At 37.8% G+C, this 15,376-nt stretch overlaps 1 protein-coding gene across 4 annotated transcripts in view; it reads left to right on the top strand.

Annotated features, from left to right (window-relative positions):
- GRIK1 (glutamate receptor, ionotropic, kainate 1) overlaps positions 1 to 15,376 on the top strand; it is a 775,818-nt gene that overhangs the window by 706,811 nt on the left and 53,631 nt on the right. For all 4 annotated transcript variants that reach the window (XM_006899417.1, XM_006899415.1, XM_006899414.1 and 1 more), the window contains one exon: positions 3,774 to 3,991. In XM_006899417.1, coding sequence (XP_006899479.1) covers positions 3,774 to 3,991 — 218 coding nt within the window. The remainder of the gene's footprint in view (positions 1 to 3,773; positions 3,992 to 15,376) is intronic.

The following is a 15,376-nucleotide window of genomic DNA, read 5'->3' as shown; positions in this document are numbered from 1 at the left end:
TAGCAACAACACATGGATGGCTTGGGAAAATAAAATTCAGGCTATAGATGCGTAATATATTTTATAGGATTTGGTTTCCTTGGCTTTTGTTGAGAAGGTGAACTATTTCAACACTTGGGGGCGGGGGTGGGAAATAATCTCTTTTGTGAATTTTCTGAAGCTTTGATCCTAAGCATATGGTCTAGGAAGTATTTCCAAGATTAAATGCGTTCATTTAAGAAAATCCTAAGTCACAGATGTTGTCTTTGGAATATCATCTCCTTTGACAATAACCTGCAAACTAAATTGGTGTAGAAAGGCTCAGCTGAGATGTACATTAAATATGTTTGTTTGAGGATAAACTCTAAGGCTTCTCATTAGGGAGGCTTTTATTGTAGTACTTGAAATATTTATATTCTGTGCTGCCAAATTAAAAGAAGAGAGATCAAGGGTTTCCAGTGTAGAAATTCCAAGTATTTGAGCAAAATGGGTACACCCTCTTGTCATGCAATTAAGCAGAGTTTATTTGGCTGTACAATAGATATAGATACAGCAACTGATTTGCTAAAAATTGTTTGCATGAATTTAGAATGCAGTGCAAAACTATAAAACCTGAGGAAATTCATTAGAAGCCACATACTGCTTTACTAGTGCATTTAATTTTTAGGTCATTTATCTTGTGAACAGTTAACTTTTAAAGAAGGATGAAACAGTGACCCTATGCATGCCAGCAAAGTCCTGTGCTCTATGGTTTTCAAAGGGGGATTTTTATAAGTGGACAGTCAGGTGTTTATTTGAAGGCAGCTTGGGTAGATTCTAACCTCCCACCTTTTAGTTAGTAGCTGAGCATATGAACCGTTTGCTACAAGGAAAATAAAAACTTGAGTATTGGCAAAAGTGTGCAGCAGGTGAGGACACGACACATGCATGACCTTAACTGTTTTCTATCTTATGAATGCACCCTCCCCCAGAAATCCTCTCCAATAGTCCACCTGCTTGGAGTTTACCATCATCCACAGCAAACCGTGGGATGCAGTGTCTGCTAGTTACCACTACCTTGGGTACATGACAGTCAGCCCCAACCAGACTCTGCTTGTCTTTCAAGAAGCTTAAAAACTTTTGTCAGGTGAAACCCATGTTCCCATGGACAAAGTTGTGTACGTGTGACTTTCAGTACATCTGTTGTTAGCGTGTGGCACTGGACCAGGTAGCTGATCTCAGCATCAACTGTTATGCTTTCTTGTTAGCAGATGCTTGTCACTGTACTCAATTGGAAACCACTTTGCTTAATTCCTTTTGTAATGTGATGATCAGGCTTTCTCTTTTCTACAGAGCGTGAGCAAAGTCTGGATCAGGATTGGCTGTCATGTCTGCCGTAAATGGCACTAAAGAGACTTCAGCAAGTATTGTCTCTCATCCCATTTTTTTTCCTAATGATGTTGTACTCTGCATTGATTGCTTTCATAACTCCATCCTCTAGAGATCTGACCTTAACAAATCATCTCTCCTTCAGAGAAGTCATTTCAAAGTATGTCAATTACATTGAATGTCATGAAATTTACAAAACTGTGTGAAAATGCACAGTGAAGGGTTGAAACCAAGAGTTCAAAATGTGACTTCAATAGGTTTAAACCCATGTTTCTTTTAATATTCTTCTTGATTCCAAGACAACTTCATGCAAAAATATGAACATATATTTAAAGTGTAAAAGATGTGAATTTATATATTCTTTTATTGTGTGTCAATAATAAGTTATATACTCATCCATCTGGTTTCACTATCATTTGAAAATAATTATGATATATAAAACTAATATGCTAAAAGTTTATCTTTTCATAAGTATAGCCATATACTATATGAATGAATTTACAGCAGCAACTTGCTTTTACTACCTACGAAAATATATCTATTAGCTGTTTTTATTCCTATGACTATTTATGAGATAAATGGTATTTTAATGCTAACCAACTGAAGATCTAAAATAATATCACACTGCCACAAGGCTGCTAGATAAATTGAGTACAAAACTGTGAAACAGCCTTGGGCATTAAACACATACACCCACAGGCATATAAATCCATTAAACCACCAGATTAAAACAACAGTAACCAAAAACTTCCACTAAATCCTTAGAGGCAATTTAATAGAAGCTGTTATAAATCTGTGTAATATCACAAATTTGAATAATAAGAATAAAATACAAGACACAGTTAAACCATCAGCCTCATTAAAAGGGAGTAGAGCACAAAGATACCAAACAGTTTTAGGAGAATATTTATGTTAATTCAAGGCCTATAAACTCTATCAGCCTTGATCAGCTTATCTTGAGCCTTGAGCTGGCTTTGATTTCATGAAGAATATGTATGTGTGTCTAGAGATTAAACCCAAGCATAAAGTCATTTATTTGTTTATTGGTAAACTTCAATTTTTCTAAAGCCATTAACTATCAAAGGACCTGATCTGAGTAGTAAAAGAATCCCTTTATGCTTTATGCCTCTACTGCACTTATTGCTTCAGAGTTTTCAATTTTTAACTGGACATGTAAGCTCAGTCATGACTCTAGGTTTCTTAAGAAAATGCTAAGAACATTGGTGACTCTTAGATAAACCTATTAGTCAAAAAGCTTCCATGAGCCTAAACCCTACCCACACCTTTCCAGTCCTTCACAGTTCCATTGCATTATTTCCCAGTCTGGCCAAAAGTTTTGATCTAGAGGATTTTCACACATATACGTGCCTTCACTCATGAGCACCAAGCCCACGCACCCTTTATTGTAGAAGAGGAAAGGGAGCTTTTATTTTGGGTTTGGTTTGTTGTTGTTGTTTTTGGTAAGTACATTAACTACCTTACTGTTAAATTTTTAAATAATCATGAATATCATGGAGATGACATCTAAAAGACAAACTCTTACCAGGAAGGATATCTCTCCATCTGAGAAAGAGCCAGTCTTTGTAGTATGTTGAAAAACTAATATAACTCCCCTCTATTCAAGTAGGAGAAGTATGGGCAATCTCCTTCCATGCAATTTACCACCTCTGGAAACCTGCCAGATGGGCAGCTCTTATTTGTTCCGACTTGATGGCACATAAAAAAAAATTTTATTCAAAGGAAAAAGAAAATGTTATTTTTCAACTTTGAATATATTGTTTCTTAGCCAAAATGAATGTACATGAGAAATAACAATTGTGACTTTCAAAGCAACATAGAGAAATGGAAAAATTAATTCCTCCACTGTCAAGTTTGGCTGCATCTTGTTTCATTTGATTTGAATAGTTTGAATGTTTTACTCAAAGTACATGTGATAAAATGGCACAATAAGTTAATCTTTTGAAAAATGTCTCATGTTATTTTACCTTGAACAAGTTATTTTTCAAAGGTTTTCACAGTTATTCTATGACTTAGGCCATTTTCTTTCCCACTAAGGTTCATTTTGGATACTAACAAAAGGTCAGGAGCCTAAAAGTGTCTTCTCAATAAAACCAAGCAAAGAAACTAAAATAAAAGCCAATAAAACAACTCTAGAAATACTGAACATTAAATATCTTAGATGAAATTATTTTTCATACCATCTGATACAGATAAAATACAACTTAAGTAGCAAAAATAATTAAGGATAAAATAGACTTAAAAACTTTGCTTCATTTTCCTAAAAATGTGTTTATTTCCCATACACACAAGAAAATAAATCCTTCATGGACTTAATTTATGTTACAAAAATGTGTGGTATCCCTTGAATAGTCTTCTCTTTTCCTCTGACTCTGTTTAACACTCTTATTCTGACGATACCACCACAGGATCAGAACTGATGCCCAAAGCTCTCTCAACAAGAATAGTTGGAGGGATATGGTGGTTTTTCACCCTAATCATCATTTCATCCTACACTGCCAATCTGGCTGCCTTCTTGACAGTAGAGAGAATGGAGTCCCCCATAGACTCAGCTGATGATCTAGCAAAGCAAACCAAGATCGAATATGGGGCAGTCAGAGATGGATCAACAATGACCTTCTTCAAGGTAAGATCTACTAAATTATTCTCAGAGATGGATTTTTGCAAAATTATAGCCATTTTTTAAATTGGAGAATCTCTGTCTCTGTTTCTCTCTCTCTCTCTCTGTGTGTGTGTGTGTGTGTGTGTGTGTGTGTGTGTGTCTGTCTGTCTCTGTCTCTGTTTTTCTCTCTGTCTCTTTCTCTCTCTCTCTGTCTATATATATATATATATATATATATATATATATATATGTATGTACAATCCCAGTAAAAGAAACCATGTGCCCTCAGTAATCAGTGTAAGAAAATAAAGACATTTCTTTGCTCTCTAACTACATGTCATTCTCTCTTTCTGCAGTTTAGTATTTTAAAATCCACAGATCCTTATTTTCTCGTCGTTATGCCAGGGGGGGAAAAATGTTTTCTGAAGATCGTCTAGCCACTCATTTCTAAAATTCACAAAGTAATAATTTCTTAGTCTGAAAGTAAGACAACCAGATTGGAACATCATTGATTTTGTCTTTTCTGTATTTTGTTAAGTAGAAGTGAATGTTACTGAAATGTATTAATACTAAGGATTCTGTGATGAAATTTAAAACAACTAACAAGCAAAATGTTCTAAGCTACTGTGGTCTAACAATGCAAAGGACAGTGTTTCTAAAAATGTCTGAATGTGTCTTAAAGCTTTGAGGATTTCCTGAGATTTTAGGAAAAGGAAGCTACAGATAGCATAGTGTTCTGTTAGGTATATTGCATTGTTTGGGTTGTTTTAATTATATCCCTAGAGACATGACACTGATTTCTACCTTGCTTTTGTCATCAATCCTTGTATTTTATTATCAAACTTCAGATATTGCAAACCCCATGCAAAACTGAATCTTATAAATAGACCCAAACAGGTTTAGAGATTGTTTTATCTTCAAATCAGTTCAATTCATGGTGGCCTTTGTGGACAGTTTAATTGCTCCATGGAGTTTTCAAAGTTGGGACCTTTCAGAAGTAGTTCACCAGGCCTGTCTCCAGAGACTTTTGTGTGTGGGTTTAAACTGCAGATCTTTTAACCAGTAATTAAGCAGTTAGTTGTGTGTGCCTCTCAAGAACCTTGCTATTCACTAAGTCCAACCCCTTCACTTTACTTAAGGAGAGAAAAGGTCTTTAGAGGTTAAATAACCTGCTCAAAGTCATACACCTGGTCATTAAAACAAGATGGAGCCAGAGTGCTGGAGTCATCTTGTAGGAAACTATGGTTGAACTGAATTAGTTTATGGGTAAAAAGAAACCAACAGTCAAAACCAAAATAAACTGAAAAAAAAAAGTTTCCCACCCAAAATATCAGATATTAAGAGCTGTAATTCCAGAAATGAATGTATTAATTTGATCTGTGGAAAAAAATAATTTTGGACAATAAGTCAATAGTAAAGATGAGAAAAGAATGGATATTGGAATACAAAATTGGTTTATCAAAGCAGATATTATCTACATAGTAAATTTTGTTAACAACTTAATAATTGACAATGACAATTTAAAAGGCCTGCTTTGATTTGGGAGTAAATTGTATTAAGAGTATTCTTCTTTGAAAGGAGTAATACATAACATAGGATTTACTTTTTCTCTGTTCTAAACAGTGATTTTATTCTTTTCCTATACTTGGGACATTTTGCAAGGATGGACCAATCCTTGGAGAGGGATGTCATGCTTGGGAGGGTGGAGAGACAACACAGGAGAGGAAGACCCTCTATGAGATGGATTGATTCAGTGACTGGGGTAATGGGAGTAAGTGTCTTGGAGACAATAAGATTGGCACAGGATAGAGGAGGGTTTAGGACTGTGGTACGAGTCACAAGCGTCTCAATGGCACATAACAACAACAACCTGGAGAAATATGTTAAGACGAGTATAAAGTATGGTCATTCTTTTCTTGCCAGGCAAGGGATAGTGGTGTGTTTTTGTTTGTGTGGTTTTGGTTTTGGTGGTGGTGGTGGTGGTGGTGGTGGTGGTGTGTGTGTGTGTGTGTGTGCGCGCGCGCGCTCGCGCACGTGTAACAGTTTTCATTGGTGGCTACAGAGAGAAAAGGGGACTATGACAGCTCCTACTTCTGAGGCAGCACTCTAAGTCCTAGTGTGAACTCCCAAGGGATGTTCTTAGAATAAATTATTTGCAATATACCCCTTATCAAACTTCTTAGAGTATTTTTTGAAAATCAACAATGTTGAGAGACAAAGGTATCCCCAAACCAGTGATCTGGGGAAGTCACCTGCAGGCTACAAGGGGCAGAGGGGTACTGCTTAAGCAGAATTTGTTATATCTGATAAAATTGTTCAAAATTATTTCCCTCTTTCACTGTTAATAGAGTTTTAAAATACCAGGAAAAGGGCTTATAGAGGTAGGAGGGAAGTTTTGCAGTTGTCCAGTTAAAGAAGTGGAAGAAGGGAGAGGTTGCCTTTGGAAAAATAAATAGACCTAACTTGGGGATTGTGCAAATTATCTGTGTTTTCATAAATTATCTTTTCAACTCGCCCGACACATATCCCACATCTTTGAATGTGCAGGTGCCAGTTGCCAATTGTCCAGACGGGGCTCTGTGTGGAGGGTATTGGACAGCACACAGTGGCAGGATGAGTGCACCGCATTCACAGCTGCTGCTCCCTGGGCCTCTTCCGAGAAGTCTCCAGCTTATTCTCTGGTTGTGAAACTGGTGCAAATAAGTTCTCACAGCTCACCAGACAAATGATGAGGCCATTGTTACCTCAGGGGGAAAGAACTATATCGAAAAGAATGACAGTGAAAATAGCAGCATACACTGAACATCAACTCAGCCCTGCATACCATGCTTCTAAATGCTACATAGCATTATCTCATTTTCTCTTTATGAAGGCTACTGAAGTACTAATATTATCTCCATTTGATGTGGAGAAAAATGAAGCACAGAGAGGAGTAAATTAACTCTTAAATTACACCACTTAAAGTACTAGAGCCAGATTTTTTAAGCAAACTCCGGAGACGTCTAGAAGGAAAGCTCCTTGAGAGCAGGGACTTTGTTTTGCTTGGACATAAAGCTCCTAAACCTAAAGCAGAAATTGGCCCATGGTTGTTGTTATTGTTGTGTACCATCAAGTTGGAATTAACCAATAGCTGACCCTTCAGTGAGCAATTAATCACATGAGAGATTGACCATCTTCCTACTATGTTGGATTAGAACCACATTTCAGAACAATTTCTTACAACTAGTACGCTGGAGCACCTAGTAGATGTGCAGAAATTTGTGGTCTATAAATCAATTAGTGCATTTATTAATCATTTTGAGAGACAGACTGGCAAATAGACTCAGGGTAGATGAATATGCAAAGACCCACAGAGAGCTACGCTGTTGCCAATTTCCTTATGTACAAGTTAGCTTGTGCCCTAGCAATCCTATTTATCAAGAAGGAATTTATTTGCAAAAAGAGAACAAGGACTAAATCTGATTTCGTTTTCCCCTTGAGGGAGGCAAGCTGTCAGAAAGCTTCAGTGAGGATACACACTCGTTTTTAAGTTCAATTGTTCCACAAGAGGGGAAGAAGTCTCCGGCTTTTAGTGTGCATGGTAGTTTCACCCTAGTCCCTGAGTAGCAGCAACAGCAGTCAAGGGGACTCATCTCTGACCTCACCAAGCATTAATGTTTCACCGCTGCTACTACACTAAACATTGGTCTCTTTCTCTCTCCCTCCCCCTTCCTCTCAAAGACAGTAACTTCTCTTGGGTTGTTGAATAAGTAAAGCTGCATTTGCTTAACCTAATCTAACATTCTATTCAGTTGCTGGGACATAAATCATTTACTGCACTCAATCACAGAAAATGTCTGAGACACAGACAGTGTGCTTGTGTTTGTGTATCCCCTTGTGGCAGTATCCAAATGGTAGGAATGTATCCCTTTCTTTTCAATATATGAGTCTATTTTAAATTGCTTTGCTGCTAAAGAACAGACAATGGCATTAAGGAAAACAGAAACCAGTTGAGTTGCTGTCAAGCTGATTCTGACTCCGGGTATCCCAATGTGTGTAGCACTGTGTTCCATGCAGTTTTCAATGGTTAATTTTTCAGAAGGAGATCATCAGAGCTTTTTTCTTTTAACTACCTCAGAGTAGGCTTGTACTGCCAATTTTTCATTAGCAACCAAGAATGTAAACCATTTTAATCACATTGGATCGCCATACTGTTGTTGGTATGTGCCATCAAGTCACCTGCAACTCATAGTGATCCTATGTACAGCAGCTCTGAACTCGGCCCTGTCCTGAGCCAGCCTCACTGACTCTGACACACCAACCCCCATTACCCCAGTTACTTTATCAATCTATCTCATCTGGAGTCTTCCTCTCCTGCATTGTTCCTCCACCCTTCTAAGAATGTTGTTTTTCTCCAAGGATCAGTCCCTCCTGGCCAAATACCCAAAGTATGTGAGACAGAGCTTCAAAATCCTAGCCTCCAAGGAAAAACTTGGTTTCACCCTTTCCAAGCTAGACCTATTAATTTTCTTGGCAGTTCATGGTATGTTCAAGACTTTTATCCAGCACCATGACTCAAAGCCATCAACTGTTCTTCTGTCATCCTTAGTAATCATGCAGCTCTCTGAGCATAGTAAGTAATTGTGAAAACCATAGCCTGAATCTTGCACACCTTTGGCTCTAGACTAATATCGTTGCTTCTCAGTATTCTGGAGAGGTCCCTGACAACAGATTTTCCAAATGCAATTCATCTTTTAATTTCCTGACTGCTGATGCCAAGAGATTGTGGAGCTGAGCAAGTGGTTAAATGCTAACAACCTCGATCTCTTCTCCATTCATCATGGTGCTGCTAATTGTCTCAGTGGTGAGAATCTTAGTCTTCTTGATGTTGAGCAAGTGCTTCAGGTCCTCTTCAATTCCAGCAAGCAAGGCTGTATCATCTGCATAACATAGGTTGTTAATGAGTCTTCCTCTAATCCTGATGCCACATTCCTCCTCATAAAGCCTAGCCTCCCAAATGATCTGTTCTGCAAATAGATTTAAAAAGTATGCAGACAGGATGCATCCCTGACACACTTCCTTCCTGATTTTGAGTCAAGCAGTGTTTCCCTTCTCTGTTCTGAGGATTGCTGTCTGGTTCATATATAGATTTCACATAAGTACTATCAAGTGTTATGGGATTCCTATTATTCTCAATGTAAACCACAATTTGTTGTGATCTACACAAACACCTTTGCATAGTCAATGAAACACAGATAGACATTCCTCTGATACTCTTTGCTTTCTGCCAAGATCCATGTGGTATTGGCAATAATGTCCCTAGTGCCAAAACCTCTTCTAAACCCAGCTTGTAGTTCTGGTATTTCTCTGTCAATGTACTGTTCCAGTCGTTTTGGATAATCTTCAACAGGATTTTACTTGTGTGTGATATTAGTGATAGTGTATGATAATTTTCACACTCTGTCAGGTCACCATTTTTTTTTCCCCGAATGGGAATAAATATGGTTCTCTTCCAGTCAGTTGGCCAGGTAGTTGTGCTCCAGATTTCAGAACTAAAATTCCAGGGTCTTTAAATTGGTTCCAACTCAGTGTCTTTTAATTGCTTCGAACCCTCCCACAGGTTTTTGAGGTTATAAATCTATAAGGGCTTCCCATCTTCTCTCACACATCAGCTAGTGCATTCACACTGCTGACATTTCCCTTAGCGGCCCGCCCTTTTTATGATAAGGAAACGATGGTAGACATCACTAAAATCCATAACAAAACAAGATACACCAATCTTTCACAAGCAAGAGATTCTTTTGGTAGTGTCTCCACTGAAAGACACAACTAGAGATTGTTTACTAAAATGTCAGTTAAAATCCACTGCCTTTCCCTCCCTAGATTTTACAGTTTTGCAAACAATATGATGCCTTAGATTTGAGGTTTAAGATGTTTCCTTCTCAACATGAAAAGAATAGCTAAAATTTGGTGGGTTTTATTGGCTTGATTTTGTTTGTTTGTTTGTTTGTTTTTGTGTTGCTAGTTTTTTTTAAAACAGCTTGGGAGCTTGTGTGAAGATGCACTCAGGTGAGATATCTACCCCCACTAAAGATGAGGAAATTACCTGACATTTATTAATTAACTGATAGACAAGTGCGAGGTCATGCTTACTTTGGTTTGGAGCAGGAGAGCAGTTTCCTTCATTAAATCATTTGTATCTGGAGAAATCACATAAGTCAAGTTTTATTTACAGGGTAGAAATAAAATTCATTTACCGATACAATTCCTCCTATTTTTACAAAGGGTTTTTGTTTGTTTTTTGTTTTTAGTGTGTTCCTTGAGATTCTAGCTGACGTTATCCAGAAAGAAAGGCATTCTAGGTTTTTTTGGTCAAGGTCACTCAGCTGATGACACTTATTAAAGATTACATTATCCCCAGGTCATCAGCTGTCTGACTCTTGAAGTCTTAAGCACTGTGGATAATATTTAGTCAGAGAGTATCAGTCACCATGAGCCCAATTAGCAGAACAAGGTTAAAGAGGCATAGTATTTCATCAACAGTCCAGGGACTGTCGAGGAAGTTGTTTTACAAAACTATTCTCTGATTATCAGGGGACCATTTCTCCTCTTTGTCAACCTTTTAAAGAATTAATTAATGTACTTTATAAAGTAGAGTGTTAATAATTCAAAACTTCAAGAGACTTTATTTATCAGAATTCTTCAACAAATTCACTTTTATCCCTAGGATAATACCAATTAATAAACTAATATAAGCTAAAATTATTTCTTACCTCTCTATTGGTGATCTGGACCCTTCCAGTTGTTTCAGAAGTATGAATAATGATATTTGCTGTCTTCTCTGAGACTCTCAGGATAATTTTAAAAGCCTATTGTCCTTGAGTCAATTTAGAAATCTCATAGCTATCAGAGTAGAATTGTGTTCCATAGCACTTTCAGTGGTCAGTTTCTCACACTGACCAAGTCTTTCCTTTAAAATTCCTCAGGGTAAACTTGAACCTTCAACTTTTCCTTAGCCGTCAAGTGTATCAACTGTTTGCACTACTCAAGGACACATATCTATCATCTTTGGAAGTGCAAAAAAATGTTATTGTTTTATGTCACCTGCCACTCATAGCAGCTCTGAACCTGGCCTTATCCTGAGCCAGTCCACTGACTCCAACCCATCTAATCCCATTGTTCCAGTTACATTGTATCTCATCTGGGGTCTTCATCTCCTGTACTTTCCCTTCACCCTTTCCAGCATGATGTCCTTCTCCAAAGAATGATCCCTCCTGGTTAAATGCCCAAGATATATGAGATGGAACTTCAAAATCCTGGCCTCCAAGGAGAAACTTGGTTTCACTATTTCGAAGATCGACATATTTGTTCTTCTGGTGGTCCATGGTATGGTCAATACTCTTCTCCAGCACCACAACTCAAAGGCATCAGATTATCTTGTATTTCTTAGTCATTGTTCAACTCTCTCATGCATAGCATGTAGTTGCAAAGACCATGGCCTGGATCAAGCATACCTTAGTCTCTAGGCTGACATACTTGCTCTTTAGCACTTTGGAGAGGTCTCCGACAACAGACTTCCACGGTGCAATTCATCTTTTGATTTCTTGAAGGCCGGTGCCAAGAGTGTTGATGTAGAGCAGAGCAAGTTGAAATTGTAAAAATCTCAATCTCCATCTATTATAGGCCCAGGGGTGAAAATCTTGTTCTTGATGTTAAGAATCAATCCATACTGAAGACTACAGTCCTTGACCTGCAGCAAACACTTCAGGTCTTCCTCAGTTTTGGCAAGGAAGGCTGTGTCATCTGCATAACCCAGGTTGTTAATGAATCTTCCTCCAAACCTGATACCATATTTCTCATAAAGTTTAGTCTCTTGAATGTTCTGTTCCACATACAGGGCACATCCCCGATGCACTCCTTTTCTAATTTTGAGCCATACAGCTTTTCCTTGTTCTGTTCTGACAATGGCTTCCTGGTCCAAGCAAATAATATAAGTTAGTTAATGACCAGGCTCTATGGACACAATGAATATCTTATTATTTCTTTTTTATTATGTCCAAGAAAATCGACAACAATGGCATCCAGTTATAACTTTTATTATCATAAACAAGGCATTGAGAAACTGTTTTTCTTTCTCATAGGAAAGAAAAAGCACATAAAAATTGTGATCATTTTTCCTTGTAATTCTATTAATTACATTTTAGAATTAAATTTTTAGAAATCTTATTGTCAAGTTGATTCTGACTCATAGCCACTCTATCTGATAGAGCAGAGCTGCTACATAAGGTATCTAAGCCTATAGACTTTCACAGAAGTGACCTGCCACATCTTTTTTACTCAAAGAGCAGCTTGTATGTTCAAACTGCTGACCTTTTGATTAGTGGTGGAACGCTTAATCATTGTGTCAGCAGATAGTCTGTGTAATGAGTAGTCCAAATATTTATCTCACATGAGAGTTTAACTAGAAAAAAAAAGTCATTAAAAAGTCCAAGAAGCATCTGAGTTCTGGAAGACAGGATTTCCCAGGGTACTTTGAGACACAAGGAATTTCTTGTGGCACAGTCTATAGGGAATTACACTGCAAACTCAAAAGTCATGCTTCTCTGGTAATTTGAATCTATCAGTAGTTCCTCAGGAGAAAGTTGTACAGTTTTCTGGAGAGTTACCCTTCTGGAAGCCCAATGGAGGATCAACTATGAATCCGTTCTATTTTGAACACAATCCAGACAGGGTTATAATTTTATCCTATGTTCAGAGTTTGGGAATACTGGCTGGTGTTCACAGGCCTTGAGGTGGTTGGTGGGTCAGTCCAGCATGGTATAGGATCTAGACCCAGACAGCCTGGGGTTCAATCCTGACTCACTCATAATCTCTTAAACTGAAGATGCTGAAGAACAAATTCAAGCCTTGAGTTGCAATACTTAAGGATACTATGGGAAGAATAGTGAATGACCCAGGGAGCATCAAGACGAAATGGAAGGAGTACACAGACTTAAAGCATTGGCTGACACAGAAAAATGTTTGTGAAATAACTTATGTTTAATAGACAATGATCCTAAAGGAGGAAGTTCAAGCTACTCTGAAGAAACTGTCAAAACACAAGGCCTGAGGAACTGACAGAATGCCAATTGACGTATTTTAACACAGAGATGCAGCCCTGGATGTGTTCACCAGGCTACGACAAAAAATCAAGAGGACAATAACCTGGACAACAAAGTGGAAGAGATTAATTTTTATTCTCATTCCAAAAAAAAAGAATGATTCATCAGAATGTGGAAATTATAGAACAATGTCACTAATATCACACTCAAGCAAAATTCTGCTAAAAACCACCCAGAACTGACTAGAAAAGTATAGCAACAGAGAACTACCAGAAATACAAGCTGGGTTTAGAAGAGGCCATGGCACTAGAGACATTAGCACCAATATCAGATGGATCTTGATTGAAAGCAGAGAAGGTACTATAGCAGCAATAACAAGGCAGCTGAACACTGTTCTAGAATTCTTAATTCCAGAGAGACTCAAATGTGTCTCAGTAACCTAGTGTCACTGAAATGGAAATACCATGAGTGTGTTTGGTTTTAAAGACTAGAAAGTCAGTTCTGAAGTCTAAAAGACCAATCAGATTCTTGGTCATCCTTCTTTCTTTGGGGTTCTCTGCTAAATTCTGACAATCCTTGGTGTGAGTTTACTTGTATACTGTTCTCATATGACATCTCTCTTCTCTGTTTGTACCTCTTCTGCTCTTCTTAAAAATCAGAAGTAATTAAGTTCAGATCTCACTGTAATCTGTTATTATTGTTAGATGCCATTGAGTTGAGTTTAACTTATAGTGACCCTTTTAAAACAGATTTGAATACTGACCTCTTCTTTGCCATCTCCATCATCTCTGACTCTTTTAAGCCCATTGTTGTAGTCACTCTGCCAATTCATTTCATTGAGGGACTTCCTCTCTTTCTCTGATCTTCTACCTTTCTGAGTATGATGTTCTTTTCCAAGGAATGTCCTCTCCTAGCAATATGTTCAAAGTATGTGAGAAGAAGCTTCAACATGCTTGACTTCAAGAAGCACTGTAGCTGCACTTTTGCCAAAACATATCTATTTGTTCTTTTGGCAGTCCATAGTACATTTTCCAATACCCTAACCCAAAGGCATCGATTTCCTTCTTCCATTCTTATTCATTGTCCAACTCTCAGATACATAGAAGTGATTGGAAAGATCATATTCTGAACCAGGTGCACCTTAGTTTTCAAACTTACATCATTGCTCCTCACTTGTCTCCAGCATAATTTCTGTCACCAAGCCCATGTTTTCTGATTACTGATGCCTCTTCTTGGTTCTCAACTTTTTCATTCTAGTCACTCATTATTATTAGTGCATCCTGGTTGTAATTCAATCCATTTCTGACTGCAAATGTTGGTAGAAGTCATCTATGTCTATCTGTGTTTCATTGATTATGCAAAGAAGACATGTAACAACAACAACAATATGTGCCTTCTGGAAGGAAAAGATGGTGTCCAAGATTTCAAATTGTTTTGAGGGAAGGCCAAGGATCCTGAATAACTTCAAAAGCCTCATGTGGCCTAGAGATCTCTGGTGATGTTCTAGTAGAGTCCCTAAGGAATTGCACAGCTGACACAAAAATGGCACCTCTCTGGCATCTCGAATTCACCAGTGGCTCTGTGAGAGAGGGATGGGCAACTTGTTCTTGTGCAATTCAGTGTCCCGAAATCCCACTGAAGGATCAGCTATCAATCATTTCCACCTAAAAGGCAATGAACTATTACAAGAAAGCTTGAAAAACTGTGTCATGCTCACAAAAGAATCACTTCTTAGATGATAGGTAAACAACAGAGAGTAAGACTGCCCTTAAAATCCGGGTAATGAGCAGAGTTAGGAAGTTCAGTTTAACTCAGCTCAATTTGTCTTTTTCTCTAGAATCTACAATACAGTCATCATTGAAATTGACACTCCAGAGTACAGATAAAGAAAGGGCAAACAATTTCATCAAGCCTGGGAAAACTTAAGTAGCACTAGAGAGACCAGAGACACATATATCTCCTAAACAGAATGCACCAGCCAGATAGGCATCATCTGTTATGTAGACAGGAAGTAGTGTGGACGTAAGAAAAGATCCTTGTGAGCCAGATTCATAGGACATGCTCATGTGAGAAATACTGCTTATTAGAAATTTACCTTGTAACATATTCCTACCTTTCCACATTCAAACCCAAGGACTACAGATATTAGAGAGCAGGGTCACTTGGGAAGTAATGGATGTTACTGTTAGGGAGCAGCAAGAAAATGATTATCAGTAAACTTTTGGTGTTGTATTTCAGCAGAATTTTACTATTTTTAATAAAAACCTTGGTTGTTAAGTATAGCAACAAAATATTCTTCACACATTCAGCTTATATGTGTAAACACCTA

This window comes from Elephantulus edwardii, unplaced genomic scaffold, assembly GCF_000299155.1.
Source record: "Elephantulus edwardii isolate Elephantulus edwardi_28Jun2011 unplaced genomic scaffold, EleEdw1.0 scaffold00256, whole genome shotgun sequence".
Classification (NCBI taxonomy): Eukaryota; Metazoa; Chordata; class Mammalia; order Macroscelidea; family Macroscelididae; genus Elephantulus; species Elephantulus edwardii.
The sequence above is the reverse complement of the archived record's forward strand: the minus strand, read 5'-3'. Positions and strand labels throughout refer to the sequence as shown.